At 36.9% G+C, this 21,330-nt stretch overlaps 1 protein-coding gene across 2 annotated transcripts in view; it reads left to right on the forward strand.

Moving 5' to 3' along the window:
- The window catches only part of RSRC1 (arginine and serine rich coiled-coil 1), a 187,533-nt gene extending 172,134 nt beyond the window's left edge, over window positions 1-15,399 (forward strand). For both annotated transcript variants that reach the window (XM_060767630.2, XM_060767631.2), the window contains exons 8-10: window positions 11,511-11,617; window positions 13,372-13,518; window positions 14,333-15,399. In XM_060767630.2, coding sequence (XP_060623613.2) covers window positions 11,511-11,617; window positions 13,372-13,518; window positions 14,333-14,425 — 347 coding nt within the window. In that variant the 3' untranslated portion in view covers window positions 14,426-15,399. The remainder of the gene's footprint in view (window positions 1-11,510; window positions 11,618-13,371; window positions 13,519-14,332) is intronic.
- Window positions 15,400-21,330: the final 5,931 nt, after the last annotated feature.

Genomic DNA, 21,330 nt, shown 5'->3' on the forward strand with positions numbered 1-21,330 from the left:
TCTAAATATGCTACTCTCTTTAGTACTGTGATACATTTATTTTTTTTCCATCCTACAATAGATATTCCTATAATTCCTGGAAGTGTTTTTGTGCTAGCTCCAAGAATTGAATGATACATATTTTGTTGTTGTTACTAAAAAGAACTTGGGTTGCAAAGTACACAAGATAGTTATCAAAGTAGAGAAAACCTGGAAATCATTGTTTCCTGTAGAATAATTGCCAATCCACTTGTCAAATTTGCTAGTTCAGATTACTTTTTTGTTCTACCCCAGAGCCACTATAACAACCAGAATCTGGGTCTCAGCCACTAAGTATACTTCAATTTATATGTCACTGTAAAAAATACTGGATTTTTTAAAAGGCGTAATTACAAAGAAAGCTTGAAAAAGGAGGGGAAAGAGAAAATTATACAAACATATAAGATAGAAAAATGGGCTAGAAATAAATATCCAAATAAACAGACCGTATTTCCAAAGGCACATTCTTGAGCTGATGTAAATTCATGAATAGCTAAAGTAGTAAGGCATTCTTATATTTGAAAGGTAGATGATAAATGTTTGTTTTTCCAACCTTGGCATGTGAGTCTTTCAGCAACAGTAAGGTGCACATATGATCCACCTGCATTCACCATCAGTTAAATTCCATAAAAAAAACTTTGTGTCTACAAATGCCAAATATTTTTCTCATAGAAAATTAATACAAAGTAATACAGATATTCAACCAGAAAGGGGTAACTGGTGAATGTACCCACACCATATACCACAACGAAATATTTTCTGAATTGTATTTAGTTGCAGCAAACAATTGGATTTTGGTATGCTTCAAAATTGCTAGCCATGGCTTTGCTCTACAGCAGTGGTTCTTAACTTGTGGGTCCCCAGATGTTTTTGCCTTCAACTCCCAGAAATCCTAACAGCTGGTGAAGTGACTGGGATTTCTGGGAGTTGTAGGCCAAAACACCTGGGGACCCACAAGTTGAGAACCACTGCTCTACAGCCATGAGAAAATTACTTACTTCTTAACTCCCACCTTTAAAATAGAGTAATAGTCACTGATACCGGTTGCTAGGTTAAGAATGTTTTAAGGGTTGACCCAAACATTTTCTTATGGCACTTTTGATGGCACTGATCTAGTCAAAGCAGCTTGTTAGCACATAGACCAACCAAATACATATGGGAAGTCCATAAACAAGATTAGAGGGTAAGAGTAATCTCTTACTACTGTTTCCCAATAAGTGGTATACTGCCTTTGATACTAGAAGTAACACACAACTATTTTGACTTATAGCCAACAATAGCCTTACTCTCCATGGATCTGACAACTCTTTGAAAGTTGCCACAATTACTATCCATGTTGTAAAAGAAAAAAATATTGCTTAACTATGTGTTCTAGGAAGATGTGCTTCCCTTTATTTGAATTGGTCACAATTTGGCTTCATTGGAATGCCAAAGGGCTCCTGATTCACTTTCCCTGCATCAAGCATAATTTGATTCAAATCTCAGCTATCTGTAGACTAAATGAGTGGTGTGCTGTAGACATCACACCACTCTTTGACCAAGCTTCCCCCCCCCCTCACCCCCCTCCATCCCTTACTGAATTATTATGGCAAGTTTTGTTCTGGAACTGTAGTTTTTTTATTCTAGCAGAATTTTTATTGATATGGTTTTAAGTAAACCCCAATCATTCTGGAGGTATTTCAAATATTTAACTTGATGTTACCGTTTATTACATCATTTCAAAGAGGTTTCACTGTTCTTCCTGTAGAGCAAGAGTGGGGAACATATGACTCTCCAGATGTTTTGACCTATATAGCTGCTATACTAGCAGACACTAATTGTGTTTAAAGGAGCATTACAGTAATCTAGTTTGTGCATAACACTGTGGGTAATGAAAGTGAGATCTTTTGCTCTTAGATGGGGTTGTATCTAGTACACCAGCCTCATTTGGGAGAATCATAGAATCATAGAGTTGGAAGAGACCTCGTGGGCCACCCAGTCCAACCCCCTGCCAAGAAGCAGGAAAATTGCATTCAAAGCACCCCCGAGAGATGGCCACCCAACCTCTTCTTAAAAGCCTCCAGAGAAGGAGCCCCCACCACACTCCAGGGTAGAGAGTTCTACTGCTGAACAGCTCTCACAGTTAGGAAGTTCTTCCTAATGTTCAGGTGGAATCTCCTTTCTTGTAGTTTGAAGCTGTTGTCAGAAGTCACTTTTTGGTCATCAAAGCCATTTCCCCTTTCACAGAAACCCCCATCCCTTAAACAGCTCGTGGTACTTTTTTTGTTTTGCAATTGGATATGTTTCATAGATGGACTGTTTGCATACTACTATTGGGAAATGGAAGTTGTAAAGGAAAGGGAAAAATAAAATATAGCTATTGGTTATGAAATCTCTGCTCTTTGTTAAATGCCATTTTCAATTCAATAGTTATAAAAATGAGAAGTGCCCTTAATATTAGGCTTTATTGATCAGAAAAGGTCATGGGCAAGCTATATATTGCCTGTATCTCTGCAATAGCTAGCAAGCCTAATCAGTAGTGTTCTGTTTCTAATTTCTCTTTCTGTTGTGCAAAACAGAAACAATTGAGGAGATTGTCCAAAATTAATAGAAATCGTGGAAATTGACTCTGCATTGATTTAAATTTTAAAAAGAACTGAGCATTCTGGTCAAGTGTCTTTTCTCTTCCATTTTCCTTAAGTGGCTTATTTTAGTTTCCTAAATTTTATTTTCCCTCTTTCTTTACAAACTGGGGCTCAAGGAGGTCTTAAGTCTGTTGACTAAAGGTTATCTTGTAATGAAAATATAATAATTCAATTTTCCTAGCAGCAAAGGGCATACCTCTGTAATACTGGTTCATTATTCTCAAAAGGCTACTAACTACCTTGTTTTGCAAACTTGCCGAAGGTAACAAACCAAAGCTTTAGCTGCAGTTGGATTTAAATACAAAGCTTCAAAAAATCTGAAGTAATCATTGTCACTTTGAAAAGATATAGGTTCAGAGTTGGATTATTTACAGCGTTTTCTTCCCAGACCTAATGCAGCAAAGTCATAAATCTGTTTGTGAAATTACATCTTGCTTCAGAAGTACTGTGGTCAATTTAACATTGACTTGATTGCAAGTACGAAATAGGACAAAATGGGCCGTGAAGCAGATTTTGTGTTAAAACATTGTTATTCTTGATGATTAGCAGAAACTGTGAGGGACACCCACAGGTACCTCACAAGATGAAAACATTAAAAACATATTAGTTTGATTAGTTTCGGGGGTGAAAGACCTTCTTTGTAAGTCTGTGTGTACTGCACCTGCTTTATTACCTTCAGAGAACTGTCTGGAACCTCTGATTTTTGAAAGAATGAACATTTTTAATAAAGTCCTGTCTCTCCAAATCAGGCATGCCATTATACAAGTGCCTTCTGGCAAATTTCTAAAATATTTGTCTTAGTATCACTATTGTAACTTTTTTTTCATGCCAGGAACAACTTGAGAAACTGCAAGTTGCTTCTGGTGTGAGAGAATTGGCCGTCTGCAAGGATGTTGCCCAGGGGATGCCCAAATGTTTTACCATCCTGTTGGAGATTTCTCTCATGTAAGAAGAGTCTATAATATCAGTATGCAAAGCAATATTTAGCACTTTGAGACTGAGTGCGACAAATTGTAGCATAAGCTTTTGTTGTGTCTGATAAAGTAGAATTAGTTGGCAAAACCTTATTCTACAACTTTTCTTGCTCAGTTAGTCTCAAAAGTCTATAAGATCCCTCTGTATACTGATATTTCTCTGCAGATATGACCAACAGGAGCACTTATTGTGAGATAAGTGAATTGATTATCTCCCCAGCAGCTGTAACATATGTCACAGACATTATCTCAGGTTTCATTTCCATACCATTTCTGGCTTTTCTTTCTCCCTTTCCATATTTCCCACTTGATAAGTGTTCATTGTACATCATTGTAAGCTTTCTTATGTAGCAATGATTTTTTAAAAAACTCCACATTTTCTTTATTATATATGAAACTTATGTTCATTTGCAATCTTACCTACTACTGAGATTTGGAATTTTTTTACCAAGATGTGTAGCTTGTGGAGGTACAAAGAGGAGGTACAAAGGGTGGGTACTTTGCTTCTCACCTCCATGAGAGAATGAGAGAGCCCATCACTCCCTCTTTGCCTGTTATTCTTGCATTGCAGATGCTGGGGTGGGAAAAACACACTTGGGACATATTCATTGACAAAAGAAAAAGAATTACCGATCACTCTCAAAATATGTTGAAACAATAGCAAGGGAGGATCAGCTCAGCCCAAATGGGATGTAAGTGCCTGCTTATAGTTTAACGCTTTGTGCTAGCCTTGAGATGCTGGTGTTCCACCTCTAGTTTATCCCCCCCCCCCCCACCCCGCTCTTTCCCTTGTGTGTCATATCTCTGTAGTGTGTGGCCCTGATGGACGGGCTTCTCTCTTTTTTTTTAATTGATGAGAGCCTCTTTAGAAGACAATGATTATCTGAAAACATTGTGTCATAGTAATTTCCTTACAGTGTCTTTTCTAAACAAATGTATCCTAGTAGAGCAAGTGCTCAGGCCATGGTTCTGGGTCACTTGGAGGTCTGTATTGCCCCCCAAGGTGATGAACAAATGCAAACCAATAAAAACAGTACTAAAATAAAAATGCTTTAAAACACATTAGCATAATCTTTAAAAACTTCTGAAACCAGTCTAAAACAATCCTAGAATCCACTTTGAAAAGTGGTGAAACAGCATTTTGAAGCATTGCATGTAATGCAAAACATAACCCACGGGAAGCTTAAAAATAGCGTTGACTGCTAGCGCAGGGAGCTCCACAGTTGATGGGTTGCTACAGAGTAAACCCTGGTTTCCTTTCCATCTACTTTGACTGACCACAACTTGAAATGATCTTTCCCATTACTTTCCTATCTAGCTGGAGATGCTAGATATTGGACCCAAGACCTTCCACCTTGCTTTATACAGAATTGTCTTAATATTGCATTGTATATAGTATTCCAGTACCCCTGTATTACAGAATGCAATCTAATTACGATATAAAAGATTTTATGAAAAAAAGCAGCCAGTGCTATTTGCCTAAAGTTTGTTATTTTGGAAATGCTTTGTTTAAAGTTAGTTTGTAAACTTCTCCAACTATGTATACTCAAGACAATTATTTAATTTATTTTTTTCTTTCTTAAAAAAAGCAATCTAATATAAAGCTCAGCAGGACACAGAGGAAAGGAGTGATGAAGAAGAGTTAGAGGATTGGGATAGATAGATAGATAGATAGGCAGGCAGGCAGGCAGGCAGGCAGGCAGGCAGGCTAACACATTACCCTGCTGTTATGGAATAGTCTCCCTGCTCATATTATGACAAGTTATTTCTTCTAAAAACTTTGTTTAATTCTACATCACATTACACATGTGTGGTAAGTGTAGCATCAGAAACTGCCTGATCCTTATGATGATTTCATAAGGTATAAACCATGTGAAAGAACCACCAGTTTCAAAATGTTGCTTTGTTTACATCAGATTAATGCTAATACTTCACATGATGAACATTAAATAAAACCTTCACACACAAGATTTTATTTAATGTTCATCATTTTGATAGACTGGTGAAGTCCATCTGTTTTGAGGATTCATAAAGTTAGCAGTGTTTCCCTATGTCTTCTCTCATTATTCTTGTTTATATTCCAGGACAGCTACAAGATTGTGTGAGACATGATTTTTCACCATCCCTGCTGTGTAGTTGTGTTGGGTCTTGATCAAGAGAGAAAAGTGGAGTATAGATAAATAATATAATAACAATGCACATTATATTGACTCATAGGAATAGACAGCAGTTTTCCTTTTATATGAGAGTTTTAAAAACTATATTTAGAGGTGCATTTAAGTAGCAGCAAAATATGCCCACTGATCTTGTGGAAAGCAAATGTTAGTCTTTCTCCAACTTGTGGTGATTGTTGACATTGATTTTAATGACCGCCACAGAGAATCACAGCTGATCCTTTCTGTCCATCCTCTTACTAAATTCATCGGTTTTTAAAATATATATATGTGTTTATATTTTGATCCTTTTCCATTAAATCATCAGTGTGTTTGTATTCTAATTCTGTTTAATTACCCATTTACAATCTTCTGTATCAGTAGTATGTACTTACTTTATTTTTGTTATGTATGCAGGCATAACCATGGTGGACAAGTTATATAAAGTTTTTTGGATTACATAGATGTAAAAGATAGAAGAAGCTAGTAATTGCCTTTAAGATCAGAGCACAAAGCATTACCTTGGATTTTACAAGGCCAGCCAGCAACAAAAGAGCAGTAATTTATGAGCTCAGTGTAAAAGAATAGCATAATTACATTAAAAATTAATGCTAATGAACACTAAAATGGGGAAGGTGGTTATGATGAAAGTTTGTATTCATCTTCCCTGGTTTGAATGATGGCTAGTGACTTGATTAATGGCTTAATTTCTATCAATTAGTGGGGAAAAATCTCCTACAAGACAAGGGTAAATTGAGCATTGAATTACATATCGTGCTTTTGTACGCTGAGAAAAAAGCGCTGAGTATCTCTCATATTAGCCACAGTGACAAATGTGGTGTGCCCCTCTATGTCTGCATTAGCTCTCCTGACAGGCTGGTTGTGTGTGGTTATGGGGTGTTTGGAGATGGTTGGCAGACAGCGTTTGCTGGCAAGTTCCTGAGAAACCTACAGCTCTTCCATCTATAGAATTTTAATTAGAGTCAATAAGAATTCAAGCATTGAAATGGACAGCTAACAACAATAGCAGAAGCTGCACTCTGGCCTTTTCATGTGTTGCAGATGAAACTTTCTTCCATCACTTCCTCTGAAAACACAGCATAATTCTGCAGTAATATCCTTACAGATATTATTGATGCTCCACATCATTTTATTTGCTATTTTATTTGTGCACCTTTTATTTAAATATTGATGTCTGGAAACAATTAGTTCAGATACTTAATATAGCCAATGATTTAGCTAAAGGATGCATAAAGAGATTCCCTCCAATACTCCATATGTCATTTGATCTATATATTCATGGCCAAATATAGCTTCCTGCCCTCAGCCACTCGATGATATATATGAACTAAAACACAGGGAGAAAATTATAAAAGAAGGACTTCTCTGACAAAATGTATCTCCATGCTCACTGAAAAAAGACCTAATCATTATTTGCTGGAGTACTGACTTACGTATAACTTGGTCAGTTTGCAAAACATTTAATATAATGCCAAGTTTTTAAACTTTGTGCTTTTTGAATACATTTGGTTTGCGTCTGATATGATAAATATAAAATAGTTTGCAAAACCACTGTTTCTGGTCGTCCAGTCCCTTTTTTATTTACTAAATATGTGGGCATGGGATTCTGTTGTTATTTAAGTGGGAACTGAGTAAAAAATCACCCTCTGTGGTTTTCTTGGACTGGCATTGAAAATGGTATGATTCCATATCATGCATTATTTCTTTTCTTCCTCTTCTCCCAGTATGCCCTATCACTTTTCTATAGGCATTATGATCCGATCCTTCTCTTTAAACATCTTTTCTCCCCAAGGTTCTGTCACCTTCCAAAGCAATTCGGTAGAAATGCTGTTGCCCGATACAGAAGATACTATTGCTTTTCTTCAAAAGTTATTTTTGAAAACTGTCGTGTACAAAAAATTGTAACAGATCCGGGATACGTCCCAAGTGTTATGGTTGCTGAAAACACAGTAGTTCTGGAGCAGTGTGGGTCTGTGTGTGCCTCTGTACAATCCCAGCATGCAGAAGGTTCAGGCTTTCCCATCCACATACACACTAAGTATTCTCATTTATAACATGATGAGACTTCATTTGGCTTTAAAGAGACTGAATGCTTAATTTCCTATTGAATCTGTATTGCAAGCTTCAATATTGATGTGTAGACAGCACATGAATTATAAAAGCATATAACACAAAACAACAGTAGGGAAGAGCTTGTGAGCTTAATGCTCAAGAGCAGTCAAGAAAAGCGAAATATCCGAGAAAAACTTAGTGTTTCTCTGTTCATTGAGTACAACAAAATCCACCAAAGAGTGATACCTTTATCGGCCAACCAAAATGCAGAAAACATATTAAGTCAGCTTTTGAAGCTTTGTTGGCTATTTCATCAGGCAAAGATACTAAAAACATCATCTTCTCAATGAAATGGCCAGCATTCTGTCCTCTATTTCTTTATACATTTTGATATTTTCCTGAGTTGTTCCTTACTAAAAGACTATCCCACGAAACATATTAGAGTATTAGAGAATTAGCTGGCCAACCATATTTTGGACCGCCATATTTGTGTATTATGTCTAAACATACTGATTCACAATAGACTTTGTTCCCTTCCCTTCTCTCCTTTCTTCAAATTATGTTGAACTTCCCTATTGGGTCTCTAGTGACCTTGACTTCTTACTTCCTATTTCCTTTCATTTTCAAAAGTCTGAACACTTTCTTGCATTTTACTTGGTCCTACTAAATTCGTACCACCCCAACTGTGGATGTTGGATTTTGTTTTAACTTCCCACCAAACTTCCCACCAAATTACCTTCTCCTTTAGTTCGTCTTTTATTTATAGGAACAGCATTTACATTAAAAGTACTTATGACACTGAAGATTACAAAAACATCTCAGGAAGGCAAATATTCTAAAGTTTCTCTAAAAGGACTCTTTCTGAAAAGTAAGATGTATTACAAATGCTGACCACAAGGCCATTGGAGCTCTTGTGCTGTAGTTTAACTGGTAATACATTGCCATCTGCTGTTTGCAAGAACTCACTACCACAATATGGTTGTCTTCACTTACAGATATAAACCATGTGATTTCAATGGACAGATTGAAATTGAAGTTTATCATACGGAGGCCTTTCCAAACCTTTTGCAAAACTGTATTGATATTTTTTGCAGTGTGTTCATATTTCTCCCATTTTTCCCCACTGTGTTCATAATAAAATAAAAGGAGCAAAGCTACCAGGAGCAAGCTTAATTGTGATTCGTATAGAAGGGATGATTTATGTATGAAACATGGCATCAAGAGTCACTAATACAAATAGTTCTGTATTTTCAGTCTGACCAGAGTGAACAGACTTGCTGTCCAATGAGTTAGTATTGATTTTTTTTGTCTGTACCCTCTTAGCTTTCTGACTCCATTATTTTTGATTTTACTATGAAATATATATCCTTTCTACTGACATCTGACAGACACTGTATGGAAGGCATTTTATCTACCAATAATGTGTTTGTCAACAATATTGTAGACTAATGGATACAACTTCCTTCTAGTCCATTTTTATCCAGTTAATGTCACTGAAGTAATTCAGGAAAAATATTTTGTGATTTCGTTTCTCTTGGGGCACATGTCCACAGTTTGTAACTGTCATTTGCATTTGAGCACTCAAAAATATTAAAGGTCATACACATGCCAACTCAAGGTTTGTCACTGAATATTTAATAGGTTTTTTAAGGTCATGCATTGGTCACATGAGATATTGTATATACAATATATAGTTTTCTACACAAATGTTATTGATTTTCTGACACAAATGTCAGTCATTAATGAAGAAAGTTTAACATGCATGACATAGATATGTCTGATAGTCCAGGGAAGTTTGGATGGTATTTCTATATTGTTTGAATATGCATGGAAAATCTTGATAATGTTTTTATCACAGGAGTGACAAATGTACCTCAAAGGCCGTATAGTGGTTTACCCATTTTTTAAAAAAGTACATTAAGAAAGGCTAGTTTAAGAGAAGTGGTGGAGATACTTAAAAGTTAATTCTGTTTTTGCCATCTTAGATTGTCTGTTTGTCCATCCTAAAGTACATATAGATTCTTTCCCAGTCACCTCCCACTGTCATACCAGTAGTAGAATTCAATTTTATGTAAAGATATAGTCAATGTCTGGGAGTCCCTGAACCACCCCTGTGGGGTGAGGTGGGGTAGGGCAAATGGGCAATAGGAATGTTCCTGCCGCCATAATAAACTACTGTGTGTTGAATGCAAATGTCCTAAGAGTTCCTGGGCCTATGACTTCCACCTATGTCCCTCTAGCCTAGTGGTTCTCAACCTGTGGGTCCCCAGGTGTTTTGACCTACAAATTCCAGAAATCCCAGCCAATTTCTAACAACATCCAAATTTAAATAAAACTGAATTGATATGAAAATGTGTTGTGTTAGATCACATGGCAAAAAGTTCTCCATCCAAACTCTATGTCACCAAACACAGCAAAGCATGTGGTTTGAGTTTAGCCACCAATAGAGTGTTCCACATTTCAATGACTTCAGGTTTTTGACAGGTCCTAACCTATTGCATTAACAGGAGTCACTGAATTCAATTAAAGTACTCCTGAAAGATGGTCATTCAATTTCTGTTTGGAGACCTACAAAGAAGGAGGTGGTCTTCTCCACTAAAGGGTAGCTCTTTCTGCCAGGACCGAAGTTTTGTTTTGTTTTTTTGTAATTGGAATCCATTAATTTGTGGATTTAAATGACATGATGGAATGTTTCTATGTATAAATATTCAGGTTATTTTTTAGCAGAAGGAGAGCATATTTAGTGATATCTAGGGTGGGCATTGATGGATGATCTGCATGATAACGTTTTTCAAGAAAGATTCCTGAGAAATTTTGGATTGTCTCCAACATAACTTCAGATTAGTGTGTATTACAGTACTTCTACTACTGGAAAATATTTTCTGTCATGGGATCAGTTCTCTTTGGTTTTCACAATGTGCATCTGAGTACTTGCATTCTAATATATTTTATTGCCACTAGATATTTGCCTGATCTTACTTATTTTTTTCTATCACAACTGAAACATGTGTAATTCATGTTTATTAAAATAAAGCTCAAAGGAAATATGTGAGTCTGTAAAATGAAATGCTTTGAACTCTAGAGGATACTTCAAGTTTTTCAATTATTACAAGATTGGGAAAAACCTTTTAAAATATTGCTTCAAAACAGAATACTAAAATAGTGTAGTTGATACAGTATAGGTACTGAATACAATAGAGGTATGTTTTAGAGATCTACAATAGGCTCTGTGTAGAATGACTCATCACTGCATAGCATTTATTTCAGTTGGTAGGTCTTCTTGAGAGACTCAACTCTTGCTAGACTATGCATACACTTTTATTGAGTCAGGTGACAAAATACCAAGGCTCTTTTCCCTCTAAGCTTTATAACAAACCATTATCCAGTTTGGGGGCTGGTCATGGTGGTGGATTATCACACGTATAATTAATAAGCATTTCATTTATAGCAGGTGTGTATGGGGGGAAGGATTGGCATTATTGTCCAAGGAATAGTTTTAACCTTTCCATTCGTTTTCTCTGAACAAAGCAAAAATAGTTTCTCCTTGGCGGAACCTTACTTAACCTCAGATTTTTCTATTTCCCTCCAAAAAGAAAGCATAACAGAAAATTGCCATGCTGACCTTAATCTTATGCTAAATTATACTGACATTATACCCTCCTCTGTAGAGCAAACCACACTTGTGGAACAAGTGAAACGAGTGAAAGAAATTGAAGCAATTGAAAGTGACTCCTTTGTTCCACAGACATTCAGATCAAGCAAAGAAGCCAAAAAGGTAAGTTTGTAATTTTATTTCTTTGCATGTTGTCCATGTGAGTTGATGTAAAATTGCATATTAATACACTTTACATTGAGTGTTCATACTAGCAATTTATTGTATGCTGCCTTGTGGCATATATTCAATTTTATTTATCGTGTCAGAAGCGAATTGAGGATACAGTTATAATGTATTTAAAAACACAAACAAAGTTAAAAACTTGGCATTATACTAAATATCCTTTCACCAGTAGCTGGCCACTTGGAGTGCCTCTGGTGTCACTGTGAAAAGGTCTTCCATTGTGCACGTGGCGGGGTCCAGGCTGCATTGTAACATGTGTTCTCTGGTTTGCTCTTCTCCACACTTGGAGGTCATGGACTCCACTTTGTAGCTCCATTTCTTAAGGCTAACTCTGCATCTAGTAGTGCCAGAGCACAGCCTGTTCAGCACTTTCCAAGTCGCCCAGTCTTCTAAAGTCAATAGTAGTCCTAATTCCAGTAATCAAAAATGTGAATTCTGATCATCACATTAAACTTTATTTTTATATTTTTGAAAATGGATATTTATCAGCTTTTTAACATATTTTTTAATGATATTTGAACTGACTTTTAAAATAATTGTAAATGTTTTTTCGAATTTAATATTTACCTCTTGTAGGTTTTTAATTGTGTAATGTTTAAGTCGTGAGCTACTTTGGACCTCAGTGCTGAGAAAGCTAAAGGTTCTGCACTCTTTAAAGAAAGCTAAAGGTCCTGCATAAACTATAACTCCCAGGATTCCACAGCCACTGAGCCATGGCAAAATTGCATTTGTTCTCCAGTGGAGGTGCAACCAGAGGCTGCTTTTAAATGCAGAAAAAATACTGTATATCAGGAAATATGACAGGCTTATTCCTCCCTTGCACCTTGAGGCGGGCTTGCTGTGCAAGGGAAGGCACCATGTCTTTTTCAAAACAGCCTTTTCCACAGACAAGGAAAAAAACCACAACAAATGGAAACCCCTTGAAACAAGAAGTGTCCAGGAGACGTGCAAATGGAAGAAAAATATCCTCTGACACAATTTGGGTCGTGGAAGCAACAAAAGCCAGCCAGGGCCCGGGGGGGGGGGGGGGGGGAGGGAGAATGAAGGACTGCTAGAGAAAGTAAAAAGGAGAAAGAAAGGGAGAAGGGAGAGATAGAAAAGAGTAGAGAGCGAGAGAATGTGGGAAAGAAGGAAGAGGAGAGAAGTAACCGAGAGAGTACAAATAATAGCAATAACAATAAGGCCATACAATAACCATACAAAACCAGCCTCTTTCTCATTGTGCACCACTCATTTGTTTCTCTGGGTCCCAATCAGAATATATGTTATCATCTGTTTGCATGTTTACAAATAAAGCTAGTATAAAATAATGAATCCATACAAATGAGGAAAATCCTGCAGTGAAGATACAGGGTTGGGCAGGCCACAATTTTTCAGTGCACATTCTTTTTCTAAAAGACTTTTCATCGTCTTTAGTTCCAACCCTGAAATTAAATTCTGGGTCAGGAAAGCTCCCTTTGTAGATGTTCAGGCATTTAGCACTGCTTATTCAGACTCTTTTCCAGCTCCAAGACAACCTGTTATGTCCATTAAACAACAGATGTAATGGGTCAGTCTAGGCAAACAAAATGTATAAGAAGAATTCTTTTTATTGAGCAGATCTCCCTCACGACTCATATACTATCACAAGGTGAACATTCAAATGAAAGTTTTGCTTATAAAGATGTTTGTGATCCCACTCTGCACTTTAGGTAGCAGAACTTGTTGAAATCAAGTCTGAACCTATAACGATAGAAGTGGCGGATGCTGATTTAACTACTACAGAAAAAGAAACAATGACTGGAAATATTCCTACAGCTATCAAATATCAAGATGAGAACTCACTGGCCCACCCCAACGTAAGTAAAGTTGTATAATAGCCTTTGACATTCAGAAAAAGGAAAATCTAAGTGATTTTTGATTTATACATTTTTAAAGTCTTAAAAGCACTTTTCATATAACAAACGTTTATAGCATGAGCGTAAATTGTTTAAAATAGATTCTAGTTGCTATCTTCAGATTTAGGTAACTTACTGCAAACTGAATTTTTTTCGGAGTCTTTTTTAAAAAATGCGTGGAGGAGAGTTCATTTCCTGGTAGATATTCAAAATTACTTAAATTGGGCTACTTCCAGTGTCTCAGCAGACAGCCATTTTGCCTTCTTGGTTTTCTTTTTCTTTCTTTTTCTGCCAACCTAGCAGTTCAAAAACATGCAAATGTGAGTAGGAGGCATCTACAGACAATGGTGGCTCTTCGGCTTAGAAATGGAGTTGAGCACCACCACGTAGAATCAGACACAACTAGACTTAATGTCAAGGGGAAACCTTGATATTAAGGTATTTCTTTTGGATTGAACAGTCTGTCCTTGTTGTACAGAGCATAATACAGATGTCTGTGTATAAAGCTTAAAATTCTTGATAAACTAAAATACAAGTACTGATGCAAATCACAGCCCAATTTAATAGAGAATGAATATCCACAAGGGGGGAAAAACAACAACAATAAAAACCTCATTTTGACAAAGGCATTTGAATATGTATTTGAATATGTATCCCCCACTGCACTACTGATTGCGTGAGTTTTCTGAAAATTATTTTCACAGGGAATTTGTAGCATTTACAAATCCAAGTACCATGTATATAAATTGTAATATATTTTTACCTTCTCTTGTAGTTGTTTGTGGACAAAGCAGAAGCAGATGAAAGATGGTTCCAGAGGCTGATGACGCTTCGACAAGAGAGGCTAATGGGTAGTCCTGTGGCCTGAGTAAATTACTATGTTTGGGCTATAAAAGCCTCATGGTAAAATCTGATGAATGTTCAAGTAAATACAGCAGAATTTTCACCTGATTTCTGTGTGAGACCAACTTCGTTTTAATTCAACAGTGTGATGGCATAATGGCTCATTATTTGCCCAGTCCTTGCTTCAGAAATAGAATGATGGTATGCATAGCGCTTTGAAGGAAATGTTAAGGAAGGGTCCTGAGGGTATTAATCTGTGACGAAATTTCCTTTTATGAGAAAGTACTTGGTGAGTTTTGCTTTCTCCACTCAATTCCCTAGGATTGCCCTAAGGACACTATGATACAATGTCTTTACACTTCTTTACAATTCAGATCTAAAAGTTAATAAGAATGAAACATCTCTCATTATAAAATGTATACCTTTTTCCCAAGAGGAGCAAGCAAGTCTTGATTTTTTCTAATTTTTGGCATAGCCATTTTTATCATATGGCTTGCTATCTGTACAATGAATTAGAATGACTACATAAAACAGGGAAATAGAAAAGAAAAGAATGTAAAACTCATCATTTTACTGCATCTCCTATTACTGTATGACACATTTTAAAACATATTCCCAGTTTGTACATACCTTTATGCTACAGTAATATTGAAAAGCTTTCTCCTGTAAAAATGTGATAAATTACTAGATGATTATAGTATTTTATTAATTTGTGTTCAACTGAATCAGCTAGGAAACACCATCAGCAATGTCAAGGCACGGAATTCCTCAGTGCAGTGGTTCTCAACCTGTGGGTCCCGAGATGTTTTGGCGTTCAACTCCCAGAAATCCTAACAGCTGGTAAACTGGCCGGGATTTCTGGGAGTTGTAGGTCAAAATACCTGGGGACCCACGGGTTGAAAACCACTGCCTTAATGGGAGGGGAGATCTAGGAGTTGCTTAGGAATATGCTCAGCATGCCTAAACTAAGTGAGAATAAAAATATAGTTTGGAAATAAACCTCTCCTAAAGTGTTGTACAATACATGCTCTTCATCCTCCAGTTTCAATTATATTGAGATGACCTGTTCAGATACATATAAGTCATTGGCAACAGGTGTTATGTGAAAAGGGAATTAAGTTACTTTTCTATCTTAGTGATCTGCATGAAAGCTTAGGAACGGATCATCTAAGCTGGTAAACTGGCTGGGATTTCTGGGAGTTGTAGGCCAAAACACCTGGAGACACAAAGGTTGAGAACTGCTGGTCTAAGTTATATCTTGGCAAAATGCCATCTGTGTCATTTTACACATAATGAAACATATTTTAACTTCTCTCAGAAATGGTCTCCACAGTACCATTCTGAAGGTTGGCATTTGACACCATCGGTGTAAAACTCTACTGGGATCAAGGGAATTGGTTTTGGAACTCAAAAGAAATAGCCTTCAATTTTAATGCATAAAGAAATATTTTGTACAAACACCTGCCAAAACTCTGACCGCCATCCCTTTTGTCCTGTGATAAATTACCTTTACATGTATATGAAAGACAGGGGCTAAACAGGGAACAAAAGAGATCATATACACACAATAGCTTTTGTACATTCTATGTTCCCATATATTCTGAGCCATGTCTGGGGAAAGATATATGACTTAAGTGGCCAACTATTAAAATTTTCTTTACAAATAGGTTATTTGTTGTTGTTTTTTCTGACACACTTTTGTGGAGCTGTAAAATAATAATAATAATAATAATAATAATAATAATAATAATAATAATAAAAACCTGAATTTTTAAAGTTACAGCAGGGGGTTTTGAGGACACACTTTCGGGCTACAAAATGAATGGTAACATATTGAGTCTTAGAAAATGTTAATATGTCAAAGTAAGCTCAATGGGTTATTAGAAATATAAGAAAATACAAATAAAAAAACTTCAAAAAATTGCATGCGCCCCCAATCTGGGAGAAAGGCGATATACTTTTTTTTCATGTCAGGAGTGACTTGAGAAACGGCAGATCACTTCTGGTGTGAGAGAATTGGTCATCTGCAAGAACATTGCCCAGGGGACGCCCAGATGTTTAATGTTATACCATCCTTGTGGGAGACTTCTCTCCTGTCCCTGCGTGGGGAGCTGGAGCTGACAGAGGAAGTTGAACCCACTCTCCCCAGATTCGAACCGCTGACCTATTGGTCAGCAGCCCTACTGGCACAAGGGTTTAACCCATTGTGCCACTGGGGGCTCCTCAATATACAAATACAACAATCAAACAAATAAATGATATACAGTATTTCCAATCTTTCCAACTCTCAAAGATCAGAAAATGTTTGCTGTCATCAGCTACCTAAAAATCAGTAATGTGTTTTTCAGCAGTAGACATCCAACAAGTTTAAGATGGATAATTTATTTTCACTCAAGTAAAAACATCAACCTGATTCCCCATCAGATGATGTTACCTAGATTTTAAGATACTCACTTGCTAGGTGGGCATAGAATACAAATCAATAAGCTAATGGCATTTAGTGTAGCAAAAGCACTGCTCATGGGGGTCATATCATGCACTTCTATTCCTCCCAGCCAACACTGGAATATTAGATCATATCTATATCTTCTCTCATATTTGCAGATACAAGGCACATTAATTCTTAAAACATCGTGTTGCCAACCAAACTTTGTTTCTTCCTTTAAAGCATTTCCTGGTTGTGTGAGAACTGGAATAGGAGGCAAATTGTTTTATTCAATATTGCAACCATTTGAATTATAAATAGTCATATCTCTATCAATTTATAGACCACTAGACTACTTTAATCCTTCGGTGTTATACCACAAGCATTTTTCTCTGTTTTGCTCTGTAATTAAACAAGATGAACTTGTGTAGTAGTACAGACTTTGGAAAAGTTACTTTTTTGGACTACAGCTTCCAGAATCCCTCAGCCAGTATGACCAGTGGCATCTCTGGAAGATGTAATCCAAAATATAACTTCCAGTCTCTGAAGTTTAAATGCTTTAAATTCCTTCCCAAATTACTAGAAAAAGTTAAATCTTCCATTTTGCAATAAAAATAAATATAAAAGCAAAACCCAACTTTTAAAATCCCAAATAATTTGGCTTACTTATTATGTAAGAGGTAACCTTGACTAGTGGTTTGAGCACTGGACTATAATTGAAGATCAAGGTTTGAATCCCCACTTAGCCATGGAAGCCTACTGGGTTTCCCTTGGGTAAGTTACACTTCCTCAGTCTCTCAACTTTTTTACCTTGGACGAACCCTTGAAATCATGGAGTCGTAAAATCTTAAGAGTTGAAGAGACTACAAGGGGCCATCTAACCCCCTGCCATGAAGAAAAATGAAATGAAACAAATCCTGACAGATGGTCATCTACCGTCGGCTCAATAAAGGTCTCAGGGAAGCCCAGCATTAAAATAATCTCATCTACAGCTGGTGGAGAAGGATCTTTATAATCATGATGTCTTTCAGAACCCCGAGAGACCTCTCATGAGTCTCTAGTCTTCTAGGGAACTCTGGCTAGGGAACAGCCTAAAAGACTGGGCTGTTTTGGTTAAGACAGAACCAGTACAATACCAAGAATGCTTCAGTGGCCAGACAGCTCCTCCAAAGTGCAGCTCTATAGATTCTCCATATGTGGCAGTCATGTACAAAGTTGTGAGATCTCAAATTCCTAACAGTGGTGCATCCCTTCATGGATGTTTTGGATTGCATCACACCATTGATTGACAGCACATTTCTCTGTCACCAGTGCTTAACAAACAATAGTTCAATTGCCATTTTCAGTAAGTAAGGAAACCAAAAATAAAAATGTAAGTTAGTACTCGCATTTTTCTTCTGATGTTTGATGTATTACGTTCCTTTTTTAAGTGATTTGCTGCTATTTTGAGAGTGACCAAAAAGGCTCCTACAAGCGGCTAACCACTGACTGTGAGGATGGGACTTGTTTGAAAGGCAAGCAGGCTAGCAGCTGTTGAATGAGCGTGGATGAAGTCAGACCAATCCTTTTTTCTACAACAGCTGTAGCATTTCTGAATGTATTAACCATCTCAGTAACAAATCCAGGTACATTTGCTAAAAGGAGATAACATTTGCGATAGTCATTTATGGCAGGTTTAAGCTCCCTGTATTACAGACCAATAGGTGGAAGAGATTATGAGCAAGAGCTTTCACATAATCTTTTCTGTGTTTCGAAAAAGGATATACTTAACTCATTAATTTTTTTAGGCAGAATAGAAGTCACACTAAATAGGAAAGCTGTAAAAAAATTAAAAGTAGCTGCTTTCTCAAAATTTGGTTTCAAAGATGGCTTCCAAATTATTCCCAACTGAATCTTGGAAGGAGAAGGAGATGGTGATTAGGATTTCCAGGAGATAGTTATTGAGCAAAGATTATAACAAAGCCTTTGATTGTGTCATCATGAAAAACTGGATCACTGTTACAGAAATGGGTGTGCCATAGTATGCTATTGCTCTGAGGTGTAAACTGTACTTGGGACAAGAGAATACTGTTATGAGAGAATACAAAGAAACAGAAAGGCTCATAGTTCACAAGGAGGAGGACAAGCAAGGCTGCATTTTACCACCCTATGTGTTTGACTTTGAATGCTGAACATTCCATTAGGCGATCCCTGGTAGTCCGAGGATGATGGTCCTCCAAGGTCGGTGTTCTGTCAGTGGGTCTGTAGGTGACTGTGGAGCCCAATTCTTGATCTGCATCTTCTCCCGCAGTGAGGGTATTGGTTTCCAGGTGGAAGGCGGTCCCGGTTGGGGTTGGCTTGACGTGCCTTCATATCATGGGGAAAACAGGATGAGGAAGTGTGAAAATTGGAGGAAGGAATGAAAGCTGGACAGTAAAGAAAGCTGATAGAAAGAAAACGCTTTTGAAATATGTTGGAGTTGCATTCTATGGATAAACGAGTCCTAGATCAAATCAAGGCTAAACTATCCCTAGGAACCAAGACAACTACAGTGTTGTATTTAGGACAGAGCTGGAGAAGACATAACTGTCTAGAACAAACAATAATGTTTCCTAAGGTAGACTAAGGTAGCAGAAAGAGAGGGAGACTGTATTCTAAATGGATAGGCTCAGTAAAGAAAATGACAACACTGAATCTGCAAGACTTGAGCAGAGCTGTTGATGATTCAATGACCTGGAGGTTTCTAATTCATAGATTCATCATAGGTAAAGCTGACTTGATGCCAATTAAGAACAACAAGTGCTTCAGTATCCTCCCAAATACTTGTTCCTCTGGATAACCTGCAAGTGCAAATATTCCAATACACTGAGTTTCCCTAGATTGTGTAAGTTATAAGAACTGGAATTTCTTGCAACTTAATTTGCATTGCCTTAGCCAAAACGTTTAGTTTTGTTAATGAAAAGCAAAATGGCATGTTGAGAATTTAGATTGTATATCTGCCAAGCTCCGCAGAATGGGTTATAAAATGAAATATGCATAAAATGGGATGCAATCTAAGTTTGTACAGTAATCGCCTTCATTTTGTACGCGTCTTTTCATCCTGACTGTGCCAACTTAGTAATGTGAATTGGCTGTTCACTGCAAACAGTTTGAAAACACCTGGGAAAGAATCAAAATTTCTTTTTAATTATGCTTTGTGGTTATTGACATAATGGTAAATATGGAAGTCTTTGTTCTCCATTAATCTAAAGAAGACGTTTAGGCAAACAGTACTGTTTGTAGATGACTATTTCCTTTAAAGAACAACTGAAGTGTTCCATTGCAAGAACTAGCTGTATAGATTTGCAACCTTATTAATATTTCCTGAGAGGTACATCATTGGCTGCTGACCTCTGACATAGTATAAAAGATTTTTGTTGACGTGACTGCAGTATATAATCATTATTTATTTACTGGTAAATTATTGATAATCCTCTAATTCATGTGTGATGGGAGGAAGTGGGTTTGCAAGTGACTTATAAGTGGAAGTGTGTCAAGAACCTGTAGAAATCAATGATAAATCTATCTATAGTTAATCCTAGTGAAAGTTCTGTTTATGAAACAATGATGAATGGCAGATCTGCTAATGGAGATTTTTTTAAATGTTGTTATCAGTGATTAATGAGTGATATGTGAAACCCAGGGAAATGTGTTTGTTTTCTGTGGGTTGTGTAAAGGATTTCTTGCTTGGCTTTCAGAGGCTACTAGATACAAACCTAGAGGGAAAGGAGTAATACATAAGGATCACCCCCCTCCAATGTATCCCTGTCCTCATGGGATCTCCAAGTAATTTAGAGAGTGTATTAAAGGAGGAATCACACAGCAACAAATCTATTGCTGGCTTAGTCGAGCCAAACACATTCATAAAGATGTGCAGGATATAATAGTTGGAGTAATAATTGGCTGGTTTTCTCTAAAGTTATTTCCTTTAAAAATGTGAAATCTGGTTTATATGCAAGGTAGGGTTAAGAGTGGTATGTCTCTTTTGGAATAGTAGAGATATACTTCAATATCATTCGATCTGTACAATTTCTGTAGTAGTTGAAATTTGTGCTAAAAGGACAAAGGCACCAGCAGCTTGAACACAACTAGTGTATTCTTGACATCCATTAAGGAACAGGTGTCAAGTCTACCCTTTAATTCTAGCACTGATAGATTAATAAGATTAGATGTACTGTATGTGTGATTCAAGTTTGATTAATTTGCACACATTTGTCAGATTTTTCAAGTGAGTGGCAATGAGAAGGAAGGAAGGAATAGGAGATATGTGGAATACAGCAGGCCAAGGATGGTGAAGAACTGCATCAAAGGCATCAAAAAGTTTAAGGCAGGCAGGCAAACGCACACATGGCTAGCTTCTAACCACTTTCTGAAGAATTAAATTACCCTCTAGAGATCATTACAATATTTAATATTTATTGTTTCATACTTGTGTTTTGATTCCTTTCCCTCATTCCCAAGATCATAATTTAGAAAGTTGTATCCAG

The sequence above is a fragment of the Anolis sagrei genome, chromosome 3, assembly GCF_037176765.1.
Source record: "Anolis sagrei isolate rAnoSag1 chromosome 3, rAnoSag1.mat, whole genome shotgun sequence".
Taxonomy (NCBI): Eukaryota; Metazoa; Chordata; class Lepidosauria; order Squamata; family Dactyloidae; genus Anolis; species Anolis sagrei.